This window comes from Euprymna scolopes, chromosome 22, assembly GCF_053919585.1.
Source record: "Euprymna scolopes isolate OS-2025 chromosome 22, ASM5391958v1, whole genome shotgun sequence".
Classification (NCBI taxonomy): domain Eukaryota; kingdom Metazoa; phylum Mollusca; class Cephalopoda; order Sepiida; family Sepiolidae; genus Euprymna; species Euprymna scolopes.
In genome coordinates, this window is record NC_136503.1 from 113,320,795 (window position 1) to 113,341,329 (window position 20,535).

Here is a 20,535-nt window from a genome sequence, read left to right on the forward strand (position 1 = left end):
ATTAATGTTTTGGGCCAATTTTCCGGTATTCATTGTCTCAAGGGTCGAGCTTCAAAACGATACTGATCTCATGAAAATCCATCGCCTCTGTCAAAAGTTTTAGGCAGATATACATACATACATACATACATACATACATTTAAACAGACAGATGAGATTTATATTATAGATAACCTTACTAGGGACATAAGCGTTGAGACAATACGTCTTTATTGGGGTAATGCCATTCTGTAAAAACTACATGGTCCAAAATACAAAAAAGTTTTAAAATCATCCTAAAAGAAATGAAGAATGTGGAAATAGTTCATTTCCTTAATGTAACTTTTAAAGTAAAGGATAATATAAATTCAATTTATGTTCACCCACTCTCAAATCACTCAAAATCTATAATTTAACATATCCCTAAATCTATTAATAAAAGAATTAGCAATAACTCCTCAAACAATGAAATTTACGATACTCATTAAACGTTTTACAATAAATATTTAAAGGATAGTGATTACAAAAATACCCAACTGAACTACACTGAACCTACATCATTTAGTAATGTATTTAAAAAAAAAGAAGAAAGATTATATGGTTTACATCCCCTTTTAATTTTATGGCAAAAACAATCTTGGAAAGATTTCTAAATCTTATTAACTTACACTTCCCTTCCAATAATATCCCTCATAAAATTTTTAATAAAAAACACAGTTGAATTAAGTTATGATTGTAGCTATAACATAGAAAAAATATTTCAAAAATATAATAACAAATCTTAAGTGATAACACTGACCTCAATCAATGTAAAATAAAAACACTAAAACATGTAGTTGTATAAATAAATCGGAATGCTCTTTAAACATAAGTGCTTAACAACATCTATAGTTTACCAAGCCACAATGAAAACTAAGGAAAATCCTGCTACAAATAGATATTACATTGGTATTTCAGAATATACATTTAAGGAAATATATACCGGCCATAAATGCTCTTTCAACAATGCAAGTTACATATTCAAAACATGGCTTTCTGTATATTACTTAAAACTAACTAATCAGAATCAAACAGCAACTGTCAAATAGAATATTTTAAAGAAAACACTTGTCAATATTTAAATGCTCCTTTTATTTATGCCTAAACGAAAAGCTATATATTATTAGATTTAAAGCTTCTAAATTTAAAAAAAAAACATGAAACATCAATAAGTTGTAGGCATTACAAATCACACCTTCTCATCCATCTGCATACTTCCTCTTACATTCAATATTAACACCAAATATTTTAGTTTTTCGTCGTTAATTTATGCAACTACCATGTACCTTTAATTTATATTTTTGTTTCACTTTATTTTAGTACTATCACTGTTTAATTATTATAATAATTATTATCAGTAACACCAGTATATTTTTATACCCTCTTATAAACGTTTTACCTAATCTACATCAAACTCATACACACTGTTTTTTTTATATGCCCTCGTCATTCAACTATTTTACTGGTATTTAATTATTTTATCTCTTTAAATCTCTAGCATATCATACTACATTTAACGATTTTATAATTCCATAATTTCTTATTTTATTTATGATAATGTTTTATTAATGTAATATCCAATATCTTATATATTTTATTGTGTTGTATCATATTATTACATTATTTATTATTGCTATTTTTTATCACTTTTTATTTCTAAAATATATGTGATTTTTATATTTTTCTGCATATTATATTCTACATATTAATGCAATGTAATATTAATATTATATATATATATATATATATATATATATATATATATATATATATATATATATATATATATATATATATATATATATATATACTAGCATTTCAGCCCGGCGTTGCCCGGGTGTTTGGAGGTGTATGTTGAGCAAACAAAAAAAAAAAAAAGGTAATTTTTTTTTTAATTTTGACCCCTATTATGACCCCTTAACATTTATTCTTTTGGGCTCAAATCAAGTTGTTAAGTTAGATCCATGTCCGAAGAACCTATACCTAAAATTTCAAGTGTTTAGACCCAAAATTGTCGGAGGAGTTTGGTAGAGTTCTTAAAGGCCAGATCATTGAACTTTCACTCCTTAATTGCCAAATTTCTGGCCGAAAACGGATTACAAAGATTTTTCCATATCTCAGTACCCGCTATATCAAATTTCGAGTCTGTAGACTGAAAATTGACAGAGTTATTGCGTTGGAAAATTTACACAGACAGATAGACAGACACATTTACTTTTATAGATTAAACAAAAATATATACGCATAGATAAATGTATATGGAAATAATTTTGTGTTTACTGCACACTTTTTACGCAAATATTATGCAAGTATACATCATGTAGAATATCTGCATGAATATAATTACACGTAATAGTTAACTAAAGATGATCATCCCATAAGAAAACCGAAAAAACTAACAGGGAATTAATTAAAATGAATGTTTAAAAGAATATGCTAGTGAATGCAATTCTACGACCCATATATAAGAACATAGTATTTTATTTTTTGAATAAATAGAAAAGGAGGTTTTTAATATGAATATCAATACACACAAAAGAAAAACGAATTTATAGGAGTATAGATTAATGATATATTATTAATCTTTACTTATTTTATATAAGTATATATCTTTATTTTAAGTTTTAATTTATTATCATATTCTCATATACTTTTAATTACATTATTATATTAGTTTATTATGTTCTATCATTATGACACTTATAAGTCTACTGTTATTTTTTAATATTCTGCTTTATACTATCTTTTATTTTCTTTGTTTTTACATATTATTACGATTAATTATTAACATTATATATGTTTTTTCAATCAAAATTAATATTAAACAATGATATTACTCTTGAATATTAATTTTAAATTAATTTTGTTCAAAACTTCTTTCATAATTTACTATATATTTTATATCTATAAAGTAAATTAAGTCCACAGATTTTATTTTAATTTTTGAATATATAAAACAATAAAAAACAAATATATAATGCTAGTTAGCCAAACAAAATAATCACCTCTCCTCACATTATAATTAGTGTTCATGTCAAATGTTTCAGCAGCCTTGAACTGTTTTTAGTTAATCTACTTCTTCTCAATGCTGGAAGAAGGAGGATGGAGAATTGACACCAACTTTCAACTTTTACGTGGCGCATATGAAGATTGACTCACTGTTTTTTGTTTTTTTTTCTCCTTCGTCCATTCCCTTGTTTTTTCTTGTTTTCTTCTTTTTTTTTTTTTAATTTTGTTTTAAATCCTCTTTCCATTATTAGGAAACCACGTGACTTTTTAAATTGCAATTTTCGTAAAATTCGTTTTTCCATTTCATTTTAAAAGAAGGAACTAATATCACCTAATCAGATCTTTAGTGATTCATAACTAATTGACCTAAACATTGTCATGATATGAAAAATGTTTATTTACATATATAAAAAATAAAATGGGTACTTGTGCATAATTTGAACCAGATGTAACTCGACGTCCGATCGACGTTGCTCGGAACACAACGTTAACCGCCGAGCTTCGTCAATTATGAAAGCGTAACAAATGCTGCTAAAAAAAAATGAAGGAAACATGTAAATATAATAATTTTAACACAAGAAATAAAGAAAACAAAAAATGAACCAAGAAACAAGACCTACCGTAACAAGTTTTTTGTTTTATTTTTTGTAATATAAGTTTTTTTTTTATTGTAATTTGTATGTTTGTTGTCCAACGAAAAAGTTCAAAACAAAACAGATAAGCAAAGTTTTTTTTTCTTTTTTGTTTTCAAGAAAAAGATTAATAAATTATGTTTGTTTTTTTTTCGGAAATGATGATTCTTAACATGGGGAGGTTGAGGAGGGATGTCTATTCTGAAAGCCGTTCTTAACATGGGGAGGTTAGGGGGGTGTTTATTCTGAAAGCTGTTCTTAACACGGGGAGGTTGGAGGTACTTTTTTTTTTGTTTACACAGTTTTCAGAAAAGAGCTGTTACAGGTGTGTGCTGCTTAATGAATTTCATGATTTTTTTCTCCTTCCAATTTTTATTTCGAAAAGTTCGTCTGCTACTTTACAGTGCATTGATTGACTGATTGACGTCTTATGTCACATTACAATCAAACCCGAGCGCATAATGTCATGCTCCGAGCAAAGCCAATCATACGCTGAGTTACATCTGATTCAAATTATGCACAAGTACTATAAAATGTAAATGAAAAATTTTTATATATACAATATCTGTCTGTCTGCCCTTCTTTCCTCTTTTATCATCCCCTATATATCTAGATCTGTGTATATATTACATACTTCGACGTAATGTTTGTATCTGTTTGTAGGTAGACAGGCTAGAGAGTGTTCCTAAAATATAAAGATTTCATATAGAATGTTCACATGAACATAATAGAAGTAGTTTTAACCGTCTGAGTGCATTATTAAGAAAACTTTGGCTTTTTTTTCCAACATTCTACGCATAAAATTAGGAATTTACTTACAAGCGTTATTTTAAAAGATGATATAACAAATGTCTGAATTGCTCAACTAGTTGGGACAGTATCAGACTGAAAACATTCAGTTTGGTTTCAATTTTGTTTTGAAAAGCAAAGAGTTTCATACTGTTGGATCATGTATTTAATATTATCACAAGGTTGAATGGTTACCTCAACAGCTTCAATGTTAAATGAAACTGGAATTACTGCTACACAGACTTTACTCAAAGAACAGTTTATTTTTGTGCTATGCAGATTATATATGGCTTAATAGTGAAAAATGCATCCATTTTCGAAATCCTCAGAGGAAGATAAATTATTTAAAAAAAAAATGAATCAAAATCTATTTTTTTCTTGTGATGAACATACTCCAATGTTCTGCAAAAAAGACTGACAATTCAGAATCAAATATTCATTTTGTAAAATGAAAACTTCAAGAAATGGATCAGCTTTACTTTATAAAATAAACTGATCAAAGTCTGCAGCTTGCTTCGCTTTTAAGATATAAATCTCTTAATTAAAATGAATTAATATTGATTCATTTTAATTAATTATTCAGTTCTCTATTTTTGTAATATTGGCCTAATTAATTGACTACAACATCAAAATTTAATGAAATATTGATTTTTTCTCAATGGAAAGAAAACTATTGCAAATTCGCTTTCATGTAATGACATTGTACACGAAATTAATTATCACTGCAAGATTGAACAGTTGAACAAGCTCAATGTTAAATGACCTGCGAATGCAAAATAAATTGACTGCACTAATTTACTCAAAGAACAGATTGCATCAAGTCATTTTGGAAAAAGTATTCATGCTTCAAGTTGTTTATATCTTTAAATATTTATTCATGGTGTTTGGTTTGGTTGTTTTGTAGAGAAAAATTGTTGTATTTATTTATTTGCAGACTGTTATCCTCATCTTCATAAAAAAATAAAATAATATATAAAGAAAATTGTTGTTTTTGTTTTTGACTTTGCAGAACATGATTGAGTTTTGCAAATGAAAAAGGAAAAAAAACATCAATGTTTGATGCATTTTAGAACAGAAAGCCAGTCTCTTCAGACAGTCTGCTCTGATTGCACATTGTTATTTTTTCCTTATCATTTGGTGGGGAGGTATCCCTTTAAGTGGAATTATTTGAATCTCGCTTGCACTTGATTCATCGGGTATATTTGCAAGGTAATTTTTTAAATTCTTCTTCATGAGTTCAGTTGCTCCTACAATTACTGGAATAATGGAGATCTTCCTGATTCCAGTTTCTTTTTGTGTCGTACATAAGACCTTACAATAGGTTTCTGAGTGCAAAATAATGCACCTGAAAAAGGGCAGTAGCTATACAGTCGGGTACCATACCATTTTTTTTATACCAACTCAAAGCTAATCCTAAACTAACCCTTACCTAATCGGCTTTTATCTAGTTCAAAAGCTGTATTAGATCCCATACCTGTAATGTGAAACTGACAGCCAAGATAAGAATAGTAGTTTGAATAATACAAATAATACCAAATCACTTAAAGCAAATTATTAATCAATACCTTTAAACATTGCTTCACGAGTTCATGTGGATAATTCCAGTAAAACATTTGGCAGTTTAAAATTTAATCACTTTACTTGTAAACTTACTATTCATTATTATATTACTAAAGAAGGTCGGAGGTTACATTGGTTAAGACGTTGTGAAAATAACAATCAAGCTAAGAATATTAATCAGCATAATACAATGTTTTATATAAACCAAAAGTTCAAAAGTAATCATAAACGTTCAAATGAAAAAGGAAGAAAAAAAATGAAAAAAAAATCATTTTTAACTTTTTTTTCTTGGTGGTGGAAGTGAGGGTAATTCATTTAAACGAGATGTGTGCACAAGAGTATGATACTTTTATGGTATGGCTGCGATGAAAGAATGGATGAAAGTTCTTGGGTTAGTAGATGCAGAAAAGTTGAAGTAGCAGATTTAGTTCACAAGGAAAGATCATGGGAGGAAGTGATAAAAATTGACCTTAAGGAAAGAGGGATAAAGATCTGCCCAAAGATAGGTTAGGTTGTAAGTCAATTTCTTAAAATCGTTCAGTACATGCCAGCATGTAAAACGGACATTAAACTGATAATGATGCTGTAAAACACAACACAATGACAAAAACTGTCTAAAGTTTATAAATTAGTAACAATTAACAATAGGATAATGAGATAAAAATAATGAATTAACTTTTATGAAATAATATATTTTACTTACAGGTTTGTTCATCGAGGCTTTGATATGCATGATTTCCAAATCTAAAAATAAATTTAAAAAAAAATTAATAATGACAACAAGTAGCCACTTTGTTCTGCCTAGTGCAGAATAGATAACTAAGTATTTAACTCCCTTTCTGAGCCCTCTTTGCTTAGAGATTTCCATCAGACTTATTCAACAAGATTTCTTAGTACCTGTTCCCGGTCACTTTTAACTGCTTTTCTCACGGCTCTATCTCATAATTTTCTATTCCTTTGAGATTTTTTGTAGCATCTGTAGCAGTCATCATAACATACTACTTTTTTTTTTTTTGGATTAATGCCTCCCCCTCCCCTCCTTGCAAACTAATGTAGCCACACACTGACCAGTCAGCTCCCAGGACGGATTAATACTATATGTCCCTTAAGGAACTAATTACCTCTGTCAGGAACTAGCCAGCAGCCAGTAAAGAGGAGCTCAGACCATGAAAGAAGACAGACCTCTGTTCGCTGACCCCCCCCCCCCCAGGCTGCGACTACTTCACTGGGGACGTCCACTTGACAACCTGGGAGCACTTCAAGTTTCTGCCTCCCAACACGAGAACATTCTAAAATCTTCTATTCCCCTTCTTTCACTTCAGACACAGTCTTTCTTTCGGAATAAACCTTTTCGTTGTTTTATTCTAAAAAGGTGTTGGTTAATTACTCTATGCTTTTGTGTTGCAAATTAATCCTTTACTAACGGGACCTGTGGAAATTCCACAGGGGACTCATTCATATGTAAGATATTGATGTTGGCATTCTGTAGATGTTCAGTGTAAGTAGAGATGCTCTTATATTATTGTAACTCTTTTGTTAAAACTGCAAAAGTATTTATCTAAGCTAGCACAAACGCCCGTCAAAGCCCGATCATAAAGTATGCTTAAATATGATATTTTAATTCTTGCAGATTTCGTATATATTATTATAGAGTTAATGTTCTATCGATTTTTATATATTATAAAGTTATGATTTAAAAAAAAAAAAAATATCCATATGAATTGGGTGCAGTAGTATGAATTGAAACTAAAAAAAAACTCATGAAAAAAAAAATATATATATAACTTGAGTTCCTTCAGCCATAATGGAAACCGAAACGAAAACTTATGAAGAATACTTGATAAAATTATTTATGACAAGAAATGGAAGTACATAACAATTAAATGACCCGGATGTAAGCATGACACACAAAATAACACACACACTATTGTATTAATATATAGATTAGGGGTTTTGTGCACTCTTGCATAAAAACTTATCCAAACACCAAACAATCGTAATGTCACTATACATTTTTTCTTTTATTTTCTGGAGCAGGAAATGAGGTGTACATTTACCAGGATTTATTTTGCACATCAACCCGGACCATTTCAATTCCTTTGGTGTCGTGTTATGTTATTTCTATATTTCAAGAGTTTATATAGCATTTTTTTTCGGCTTATCAGTGCTAACCAATCTCAACTTATCTGGACAACAAGTTTATGTACAACAAGTGTAAGACAATGAAGACGGATGAGAACTCAGATGTAAATGTTACAGGAAAAAGATGTAAATGTGACAGGAAAAAGGTTGCCCCCTTTCCATGTAAATAAGAAGATTAGATAAGTGAAAATAAGATTAGGATAAACCGAGACTCGAACCTTGTAAGGAAGGTTAAGACATAGAATTTTAGAAATCGGAATGGTAAAAAGGCCTATTGTTAAATTCTATTGGAAATAGTTAGGTATTGTTTATATTGTAAAAAGAATTGATTGTTCATTCTTTTACAAAACTGAATATTAAAAATGTCAGCTAGAAAGAATGAACAATACAAATTAAAAATACATTGTTAAAAAATTAGGTTAGGTTAAAAAAATAGGTTAGGAGAAGATGCTTTGTTTGTAGAAGTGTGTTTTGGATAAACATACATAGCCACGTGAATTAGTCACGTTTGAAAAACACACTTCTGACGTCATAGACAAAGGACGATTCTCCGTATAGTTGTATGGGTTCGAATTTCAGAGTCAGTCTGCCAGTCATTTAGAGAGAGAGATGAGAGTCATTCAGTTAGCAGGCAGTGGTCAGCTGACCCTTTGGAAGCGAAGGGTAGAAGATTAAACTATGTAGATCTAAATGTGAATTCCTGACGTCATCATCATTCAACCGGTCCAATGAATAAAGAATCATCTTTGTGTTTTTGTAAAACTGTTGTCATGTGTCATCTTTCAGCACTCAAAAGGTAATTTGTTAAACATCTTGTAATGAACATTGTTTAGCCCTTACAAGACTATGCATCTCCCCCTCCATCTGTTTTATAAAAACTGTGCATTTATCACCCTCTCTCCTCGCTAATATATGTTATAAGAAACATCTCAGAACTGTATAAATGTCTCTCTCCCTCATCATCACTATCGTTATATCCGTTATATGTATTGGCCCAATATGAATCCCGTCATATCCTTTAATATATACCCCCGCTATTCAACATAAAGAAAATATATCTGAATGGCAAAGCTATCGAGAAATTTTGTTACCTTAGTGATAACATTGGAACACAGGGTGGAGCAGGAGCTAGTATGATTGCAAGAATTATGAATGAATGGAGCGTTACCAATATCGATCAAGGAAAGATTTTATCAGGTATGAGTATGAAGTGTGGTGATGTATGGAAGTGAAACCTGGCCAGTCAGGGTTGAAGATATGCGTTGCATGGAGAGAAATGATATGATGAGTGTGAAATCTGAGTCTTAAAAACAGGCTTGATTCTGATGACCCTAATTAGATAATTAAATCTTGACAGTATATGGAGATGTGTGCAGAGCAGGAGACTTTGATGGTATGGCTACGTTGAAAGAAAGGATGAGATTTCTTAGGTTAGTAGATGTAAAACAGTTGAGGTAGTAAAGTCAGTTCACAAGGGAAGTTCAAAGAAAACATGCAAGGAAGTGAGAAAAATAAACCTTAAGAAAGACAGATAAAGACCTGAACAAAGATAGATTCCTTTGGTAGGCAATTTCTTAAAGCTGTCCAACGAATGCCTGCATGTAAAATGGATGTTAAACCAAATTTGATAATGATGACAATGATGATGTTGTTGTTGAATAAATAATTTTCCATTATAAAATTTATGACTAGGAGTGACAAAGTGCATCTTATGCAATACAGAGTTGTGTTTGTGTTGATTAGTTGAGCCTTGCCAAGTTTTGACATACTTTTCAGAACGCATCTCAAGAAGTCAGTTGTTGCTTAGGTTTCACAATCAGCAGATTTGTTGCTATTTATTTTAATACAACATGTAATTCGATAGCAAATGAACAGAGTCTGCTTGTTAACTATCTCAATATTTGCACCAATATTAATTACATACATATGACAAAAATAATAATAGCTGATTTATATATATATATATATATATATGTATATATATGTATATATATATAGATATATATATGTATGCATATATATATAGATGTATGTATGTATATATGTATATATATATATGTATGTATATATATATATATATATATATATGCATATATATATGTATGTATATATGTATATATATATGTATATATATATGTATATATGTATGTATATATATATGTATGCATATATATATGTATGTATATATATGTATGCATATATATATGTATGTATATATATGTATATATGTATATGTATATATATGTGTATATATATATATGTATGTATATATATATGTATATGTATATATATATATATGTATATATATATATGTATATATATATGTATGTATATATATATGTATATATATATATGTATATATATATGTATATATATATATATGTATATGTATATATATATGTATATATATATGTATATATATGTATATGTCAGGTCATGGCATATGCTACTGGTACCATGTAATCCAGTACTACCTGCCTCATGGTCGGATCACCGGCAACTAAACTGGTTCCCCCACCAGACTTGTTTGGTGAGGAGGGCGGCTAGTCTCCCTGAACGATTAAAAACAAGACCTTCCAAAGGGCGAATGAACTCTTTTTCTGGGTCAACGGCCAACTAGCACCGTGTATATTTGTGTGTGTGTGTATATGTGTATTGGGGTGGAGAGGGCTCCCGTAAACCGTGGTGAAGGCAACCTTTCTAGGAGAAGCAAATCTCTGATTTAAAAAACCATAAAGCGGAAGACCAGTACCCGCATTAAGCTGGTCTGCAGTTTAATTTGTTGCTGGCTATCTTGCTCTTGCTTGTTGCTGGATCTCAACATTTTGAACCGAGAGAGAGACTTAGCTGTCATACAAAGCTAAGACTCTGTAACATCATCTTTGTATAGATACTCCCTCAGGTATTTGGGCTCATGGATTTTAAATGTCTGAGGGAGTGGCACTCGTCTGACAAGACGTTGCAATCATCATATATATGTATATATATGTATATATATGTATATGTATATATATGTATATATATATATATTATATATATATATATATATGTGTATAGTAATTTATAAAATATATATGGCGATTAAGCTACACTGAATATTCCGCGTTTCATCCACTCTAGGACTCCTCAGGCTTATGCGCGAATTCTGTGGTTGTTTATCGTTTTTATATGCTCCTCTTCTATTGAGATTTTAGTTAGCCAATCAGCTTTCTAGTATCCATCGCGCCCTTCCTATCAGCCAATGAGCATGCATTTTATCGGACAAAGGATCTGTTTTAAAACTAGGTTAGTGTTTTTTTTGTTTTTTTTATCGTTAGTTTATATATAAATAGATGTGTACATACATATATGCACATATATATACATATATGTGTGATCGTTTATGTATATTCATGTTTATTTTATTTATTTATTTGTTTATTTTCTATTGTTTTTGTTAGTTTTAAAACTATTTTGTATCGCTATCCTAGTGTAAATTTTATCTTGTGAATACAGTTATTTGCTATTTCTCTTCTACAGTTTAATAGATGTTGGGGTTCTTTAAAGTACAGGATAGCAAATTTTTCATGAAGGCATAATCTACATGGGTAGTCTAGGTCCCTACACGTGGTAGCTTGTCTTATTATTTTCCATTCGACTACCGGCGAATGTCCGCTTTCTTTGAGTTCCCAGTATTTATTTGCTAGTGTTGTTTTTATATGGTGTTTTTTATTGTTGAATGTACTTTTGTGGTCATAGTATCGGCGTGTTTTGCTAATTCTACCTATTTCTGGTTTAGTTGGGTTTATCAGGCGGGTGCTGGGATTATTATTAAAGTCCCATTCTTTGTAAAAGCAGATAAAACTAGAAACTTTTATAAAATAGATAAGAAAGAATATAACAAACTAATCACAGAAAATATTACAAAAAACTACAAAAATCTAAACACAAACGAATGCGACTACATAGATATAATAAATACTGAAAGTAAACAAATTACCGATAAATTAAAAATTAGCGATAAGGTTGGCAAATTGAAACCTAGAGAGGCATACATTCTGCTTAAAGACCACAAATGAGACTTTAATAATAATCCCAGCACCTGCCTCATAAACCCAACTAAACCAGAAATAGGTAGAATTAGCAAAACAATACTTTCTAGAGTAAACAAACAAATCAAACAAGACCTAGAATTAAACCAGTGGCCAAATACTACTGAAGCAATCACCTGGTTTAAAAATATAGAAAACAAAGATAAATGTACGTTTATACGGTTTGACATCATAGACTTTTATCCCTTGATATCCGAAGAACTTTTTAACATTGCTCTAAAATTTGCCAAGGCATACACTGATATATCCTCGGAAGAAATCAACATCATTAAAAAATGTAGAAAATCAGTACTAATAAATAACAATAACGAATGGATAAAAACTAAAATGAAAAATTCATTCGATTTGGCGATGGGTGCCAGAGACTCTGCAGAGGCATCAGATCTTGTGGGATTATTCATTCTATATACCCTCACAAGCATATTCGATACTACGGATATCGGCCTATATAGAGATGATGGACTAGCTATAATAAAAAACTCCAACAAAGTCAAGGGAGATAACTTTAAGAAAATCATACACAAGGAAATGAAAAAATTAGGCCTAAAAGCAGACGTATCAGCTAACATAAAAATAACAAACTTCCTGGACGTCACGTTAAATTTAGATAAAAACACATATGAACCCTACTTAAAAGATAATGCTACTCCAATATACGTAAACCCTAAGTCCAATCACACACCATCAATTATAAAACAGATTCCTAACTCGATCGTAAGCAGACTCAGTAATAACTCAAGTGATGAAAATGCATTTAACAGGTCAATCAATATCTACGAAACAGCCCTAAAAAATAGTGGATACAAAAATATCGATATCAAATATAAGCAAAAAAACACCAATAACTATAATAAAATTAAAAATAGAAGAAAAAGAACTATAATTTGGTATACGGCCCCATACAATCAAATGTTAAAAACAAAATTTGGCAAGAAATTTCTAGATCTTATTGAAAAACACTTTCCCGCAACCAACCCCTTTACACAAAATCTTCAATAAAAATACCTTAAAGTTATCCTACAGTTGTTGCGAAAATGTTTCATGTGGAAAGTATGACGCTGTTCTATTTCAGAAACGGAAGAACAAGACGTTGGAAATTCAAAAAAAGGAGGGGAACTTTCGTTGTTAAAGAGAGAGAGATTTTTAATAACGTCATATAGTTGTTAATATGTTTTTAAAAGATATGAACGCAGTTAATATTCTTTCTGGAAAGAATATGTCTGTTAAAATTCAAATATAGGTGTGTAACAGAAATGATATGAGTCTGCTTTTGTTATGTAATTTATTGATTGAAATTTTATTGTATTAATTATTATAGAGGATGTTTCTATGGTGTGAGAAGGTTAACCTGTGTCTACAATTGTAGTGTTGGGAATCCCAGCTTAATTGCTATATAGGTAGTTTTAGAAATAGAAAGTTATGTAAGTATATTTTCATTTCCCATCAACGAGTTGGCAGGGTCACAAAAGGTTAGGTTTGACAGGTATCAACCTAGAGAGAATGCACCGGAAATTAGGGGTGACATGCACCGGAAATCAGGGGTGACACGGGAATTATGGTCATAGGCTTCCGATTGACGACCACATGGGCAGAGAGCGGTTTAGGCAGCAGAGGAATGCAAATCAGAGATCCGGCTCTCCGACAACCAGGGTTCGAGATGATAGGCTTGCCTTGAAATAAAAGATTGAAGCTTCAAATCCATCTTGTTGTTTATCGATGCATCTGTCTGCAGTGACCACTCCCCACGAGATGGAGACCAGCATCCAAGAAGGCATCATCCGCTGGCCAAGGCAACCAGGTATGTATGCATTATACATGGCACATACACGTCTCAAAGACTTTCAAGGCAAGAAACGGTGTAAGGATAAGAACACACACACACACACACACACATATAACAGTGAACTAAATAAATAAAGAAATAAATAAACACAAAAACCTTGTTGTAACACAATTACAAATACTATTTCCATTATTCTCATCATTCAATCCCGGGCAACGTCGGGTCACTCTAATAGTTTCAGTTAAAAGACTAAAAAAATCTGTTGTCCACTTACTTTTAATAGTACATATCACTCGAAAGTAGATGAAGATCAATTCTGTATGCTGACATCGAATTGTACTTTCTGTCAGTTTCTGATGACCAAACATATTATTAGCCATTGAAGGACTTCCATTGCATTCTTCATCTGACTGAGATTTCCCGCATAATTCATCACTTTGTTGCTGTTAAAAATACAGAAATAAAATGAAGAAATATTTCTAATGAGTAAATTTAAGGCATTGTAACTGTTGTGGTGGCAACCACTTATTGGCATATGCGAATAACATAACACTATAAATGGCAAGCCTAGGTTGGCCTTGGGGTGTCTTACTCAAATGCCACCGGAAGTGACGCCGAAGAGCGTACATGTCCTCCCACCAAGACTCTCTGACTCGACACCGTCATTTGTACATATTGTAAATATACCTTTTCTTTAATACACTTATTATTGTGTTATCTTGTTGTTTGCGTCTTCATTGTATTTCCTTACTAATTATTGTTCAACCTTGCAACCACAACAGTAACAGTTACCATAACAGACTATTTTCTCGTGGATTAATGCCCCCTTGCTGAATGATTCGGCCACACACTGACCAGTCAGCTACCAGGGTGCATTAATCCTATGTGTCCCTTAATGGACTATTTTCTCTTGTCTGGAACAATCCAGCAGCCAACAGAGGAGCCCCGACCACCAAAAAAACACAGACCTCTCTTCTCTTGCTCCCTGTCCATTGACTGCCCCACTGAAGACTTCCACTGGACAGCCTGGGGACACTTCATGTTATCTGCTTCCGGACGGTAGAACAGTAGAACATCCAAGAACTTTCTGCTTCTTTTTCTTTTCTTTTTACTCGGACACAGTCCTTCTTAATGCGAAATAAACCTTTTTATTGTTTTTTTTTTTTTTATAAAAAAAGGTGTTTAATTATTCTGTGCCTTTTGTATTTAATAATCTTTTATTATAAATTTTGTGCACTCACGCATAAAACTACCTATAGCATGATTAAACTAGACAGTACAATTATTGTTTAGTAGATAGATCAAACACTTGTCTTTAACTAACTTGTTATTGCCAATTCTAAAAACTCACAGGCAATGTAAACATGAACGCTTGCATGTTTGGTGTTACTTATGAATATCAGATTTGCTGCAATTGAGATTTTTATTCATATTTATCCCAAACAAAACATATTGCCACAAAGACGTAAGGGGCTACTATGAATTAGACACCACCTACAAGAAAACTAAGAAGTCTGAAATCAAGATGTTTGTTCATATTACATTTAAACTTCTGCATGTTAGTATAGTTAAGGAAGCAGAAAACAAGGATAGAACTCCAAAGTTGACAATTTGAAGGAAGAAACTATCAACATAGACGGCTCTCTAGTATTGAGTAAGGTGTGGGATTTTGCTGCTGATTGTATGAATTGGGAGTATGTATGCGAAGGGAGTGCCAGTGCTATGAGTTCATCAGAGCACATTAAATTATTTGTAAAATAAGAACAAAGATGCCACAATGGAATAAAAGTTGGAGTTTAATCGACAGTTCAGTTTAGTTTGGAGATTTTTTGGGACTATGTTCAATAGTGGTTGATACACTAGTCCAGATGTGATAACAACACTCCATGTATGAGCGAATGGTGGCTTTGTAGAGATATAGGATATTGGCAAGTGTGAGTAATTTTCTAGCATGGTAGAGGGAGCTCACTTTCTTTGGCAATGTCTTTCAAATAACTTAGAAACATGTCTGATCTGGAAATTTGTCCACTTGAGAAAATAATGTTTTTTTAGAAAGGGGTTTCCAGCTATGGTTTTGAACAACTTCAGCTAGGGATAATAACTAGCACCCTTGGGAATTGTGATTTTTATGCTCATGAGTAAGGTTATCCATTATCTTGTGTGATCAATTTCAGGGTGGTTGAATGGGAATGGGCTGATCAGCTGAGAGTGACTGAGAGAAGGATTTCAGTTCAAATGTGCTTATATTCCATCCAAAGAGCAAGGAAGAAAAGTTAGAACTCGCCCTCTGGGGTATGGAGAAGTCAATAAGAATTAGCCATCTAGGAGAGCTGAATCTGTGTGCTTCTTTAAAAAAAAAATTGGCCCTTATGGCTCCTAGCTAAAGGATTATGTTCAATGAACTTATATTTTGACTGAGTTGGGCAAAAATCTCACTTTACTAATCTGCTTTTCTGCCTAAGAAAACAAGTACTATCACATCATCTGAAGAATCTAAGAGTTCAGCTGGAATATCTCACTTCAAATTGATTGACAACATTATGGCCACCAATGATGAATGTATTCAATTACTGTTTTAACCGAATCGTTTTTGGGGAAGGGAAAGCTTAAAAAAGGAGAGTAGGAAAAATTACCCCATAAAGTTGTGGTTAGGAAAGTTTAAATCCCTACAAAAAAGACAATAAAGTAATCTTATAAATTTGTAAATGGAATGTCACATTCAATAATATTTCTTGGGATTATTTTGCAGGGAGAAATATTACAAACATACAAAATGAATTTTTGTGTATAGACATCATATTCACTAATGTACAAGTATATTTCTGCTATTGTATATATTATAGAGCACTCAAGATGATGAAAAAGCATGAAGAAAGTAGTGATAACTGGTGTCATGCGTAAAAATATCCATTATAAATTTAGTATGTAATGAATCTGGTAGCATAAGGTGAACGTTTAACAGACAGAGTAGTATTTTCTACTTCCATTATGATATCAGCAAGCAAAGTAAAATCTGTTGATTCAATTCAATACAAAAAAAAAAACTAAAACTCCAAAAGAAATAAAAATTTGTTTTTATTAGAATGCAAGTGTGATGTACCACCACGACTTCTACTTCTACTATAGAATACCTTCCCCCTCCTTCTGTTTTTTATCCCTTTCCTTTGGATTTCATCAGAGGCTTTTCGGCCAATCAGATTAGAGGACTCACACAAAATTTTTTTTTTTTTTAAATAAGGTAGGAGAGTTGAAAAAAGAAACCAGAAGGACATATGTGAACTGAAGGCGTAAGAGGCTCTCCAAGTTTTTTCCACACACAAAGAACTCAAAATGCTAACTTTTTTAATATGTCGAACCGAACATTAACTTTGCCTTCAATATAGTCTAGAAACTTTCGCAAACAATTTATTTCCATTCTGTAAATATTTATTTTTGTTGCAGATATAAAAAAATAATTAGAGTGAATTTATATCTCAGAATTTGTATTTTGTTTTATCACAGATTAAAGACCCCAATAAAAATGGAGATTTCACAAGTGGTGATCCCCAAAACGACCTTCATACAACCTTATCTTTTCTCTTATCTTATTAACTGGACAGAATATTTTATGAAACTTTTAGTCAAAAAACTATACCGGTCAACTATATAGTTGAATTTATGGATAAAATTATATAAAAAGCAGAATTTTTTTTTTTTTTTTTTTTTTTTTTTTTTAATTTTTTGTGCTAATATCTAGAATTATGAATAAAAAATAGCGTTTGTCAGGGAAAAGAAGAAACTTTCTTAACCCTACCAATAACTGTAAGTCTGGCTTGAAATGCTTTTTTTTTCATCACAGAGCCTTAGGGCTGGTTGTCAGTTTCAGGTAGAGTATGTTTTGTAAGAAACACATAAAAGCAAACATTATGTTTTTTTAATTTTTGAGATGAGGATCGATTATTCATATTACTTGGATACTTCAGACTATTATTCTCATCAAAAGTGTTATTTTCACAATGTTTCAGATGATATAACATATAGCAGATGAAAACTACAACAAACACAATAGCAAGAGGGCATTCTTGCAGCTGGAGATTTTGAATCCACTTTTTTTTCTGGCTTATCCAATCAGAAGCCAGCTCTCAGTCCCGTGACTGAGTGTGCAAAAGGTTTAACTGGCAACAGACTCTCTCTCTTTCTTCCTGGTTCTGGCTGACAGCGCACTCCTTTGTTTGGCCCTGGGCTAGCATGAGTACATACAAGTCAACATGGCTATCTGCAACACATGTATCCACTGAACACTTCTCTCTTTCTTTCTTATTAAACAGGCCTGTCTATGTCTCTACACCAAAAACTTTTCCCATGACTACTATAAATACAAGCACACATAAACATTGTTCTCCTTCAACAAACCTGTCTAATATTCAATCTACATTTCCACACAAGAACACTTTAAGCTACTAACCCGTTTCTTTTCTATATTTTTACTAACGCAAATAACCAATAAAGTTGTTTTTTAATGTTAGAATGAGAATTCTTTTCTTGTCTTCATTTTTAACTAAACCTCTAACCTTCTTCAGGTTTATCTTGTCGAACTCAGTAGGCATTTGTCGAGCTCAGGAATATTTGAATTCGAGAATCTGCACAGAATTTCAAACAGAACCCTTTATTTACTCCATGAGAATAGTATGTTCTCGCTCCATCAGCCATAACTGGGTAGAAATTTTAATTCGCAATTGTATTTTTAAGTGTTACCTGCACTGAAGATTGCAGCTTCAACCCCCAGAAGAGTGTAACTTACAACTGAATTTTACCAAGTACTTTATCGACTATGCTACAGATTCTTCTGAATTCGACAGAAAGACTCCCCAAATTTGATAAGACACGTGATTGGATGACTTTAGATTTAAGAACTCCTGCATCTTGTGACACATAAAGCAGTCAAAGTATACCATTGTTTTTCATCTGAAACCAGATCCACAGCATCCCTCCAATTTCTTCCGATAGCAATCAAATCCAAATCAGAGGTCCATTGGAGTATTTGGTTGGAAATTCTCTCTTGGAACAATTTTAGGATATGTTTAAACCAGAAAAACATTGTTTGCAGATTATTGACGATGCTATTTCTTGGTTAGTGCAGTTTCTGACTTCTTGATTGGTAATTTGATCGTTCCATTTGATCCCGAGAATCTTTCAAAGGCATTTGGAATCAAACGCATTTAATTTCCTCTGTTAGCAGATTTTGAGATGCCAAGTTTCATTTTCAGTGATAGTTGGCATCATTAGTGTTTTCTGAAATAAATAAATCAGCATTGTGGACAAGATGTTGCCGTTATAAAATCTTAATTTAGATTTGAGGGTGAATTTTTCATATCTTGAAGAATTGGTTAAATGTTGCTGAGGCCTTAACTATTTTGTGCCGCAACTCATAGTTCATACTGCCTCCTTTGTTTATGGAGCTTCCTAAGTAGGAAAGTCGATCATATGGACTGGTAGTGCAGCCTGAGAAACACATCAAAAGATATACCGAAAGTCTTACGATTAAGGATATTACCAGCTATAATCATGAACACCTGTCCATTAAGGTAATTTTTAGACTGTATTTTCTCAATTATAGTAGTTAAGAGCACTCAACTACTTCAAACAAGCATATCCTTTTTGCAAGACATATCAGAATGTAAGCATTTAATATGATTTTACCATAATCCAGGAGACATCAGCAATATGTCGTTCATCTGTATTTCTTCCCCTGGCCACTTGTTCCAATACATCTTCAAGCAAACTTTGAGCAATATGGAGCATTTCGTTTTTGGTCTTTCCCATAAAATCCTTCGTTAAGGAATATGAAGAACTGGAAGACAAGTCTTCATCCGAGCTATAACTCAGACAAGGGGAATCCTTTAAAGACCCACCAGTGTTTTCTGAAATAAATAAATCAGTATTAAAGCAGTTTTACTTTTTATTCCTGTCAGACCGACACCTGAAAAATTTGAAAATCTATTATGTAAAGGGCAGTTTCTGTGTCTGTATATTTGTATGTTCAATTAAAACTTAAAAACTATAAAATAAAGGCCAACAAAGTTGGTATGTTCTTGATCAACGTTGTCTCAGATGAATAATATCTAAAATTTAATGAAAATTATTCATTCTTTGATGGTTAATGGAGTCGGGTTCTGTCAGCGGGCAGGGTTTTTTTTTTTCAGTGTTATTATGTACTAATTTAGAAAGAATATGATGAGTTTTTCATAGTTATCTATAATATAAATTTCACCTGTCTGTTTAAATGTATGACGGCAAATATAAAAAGAATTGGCTAAAAACATTAATTCCTCCACCCTCAACTGGGCAGTTTTCTACAGGGAGGAGTCACTTTTTTTTCGTCGATATTTTCAAAAGTTATCCCCTCTTTTCAATTGACTAACCTTAATTTAAACATTCGTCACTTCCGGCTTAGCGATGGGCGCAACAGCAAAGATGTCGCTTTTTTTTCACGTTCTTTTCCTCCTTCGCGGTACAGGTTCGAGCCTGCACG

General features: G+C 31.9%; 1 protein-coding gene across 2 annotated transcripts in view; it reads right to left on the reverse strand.

Annotated features, from left to right (window-relative positions):
• Positions 1–20,535, reverse strand: part of LOC145243663 (cilia- and flagella-associated protein 54-like) — a 449,435-nt gene that overhangs the window by 340,773 nt on the left and 88,127 nt on the right. For both annotated transcript variants that reach the window (XR_013862929.1, XM_080106712.1), the window contains exons 15-17: positions 19,704–19,924; positions 14,299–14,467; positions 6,712–6,752 (exon numbers count right to left, since the gene is read on the reverse strand). Coding sequence is in view for 1 of the 2 variants with exons in the window: in XM_080106712.1 (XP_079962838.1) it covers positions 6,712–6,752; positions 14,299–14,467; positions 19,704–19,924 (431 nt within the window). In the remaining variant the exon portion in view is untranslated. The remainder of the gene's footprint in view (positions 1–6,711; positions 6,753–14,298; positions 14,468–19,703; positions 19,925–20,535) is intronic.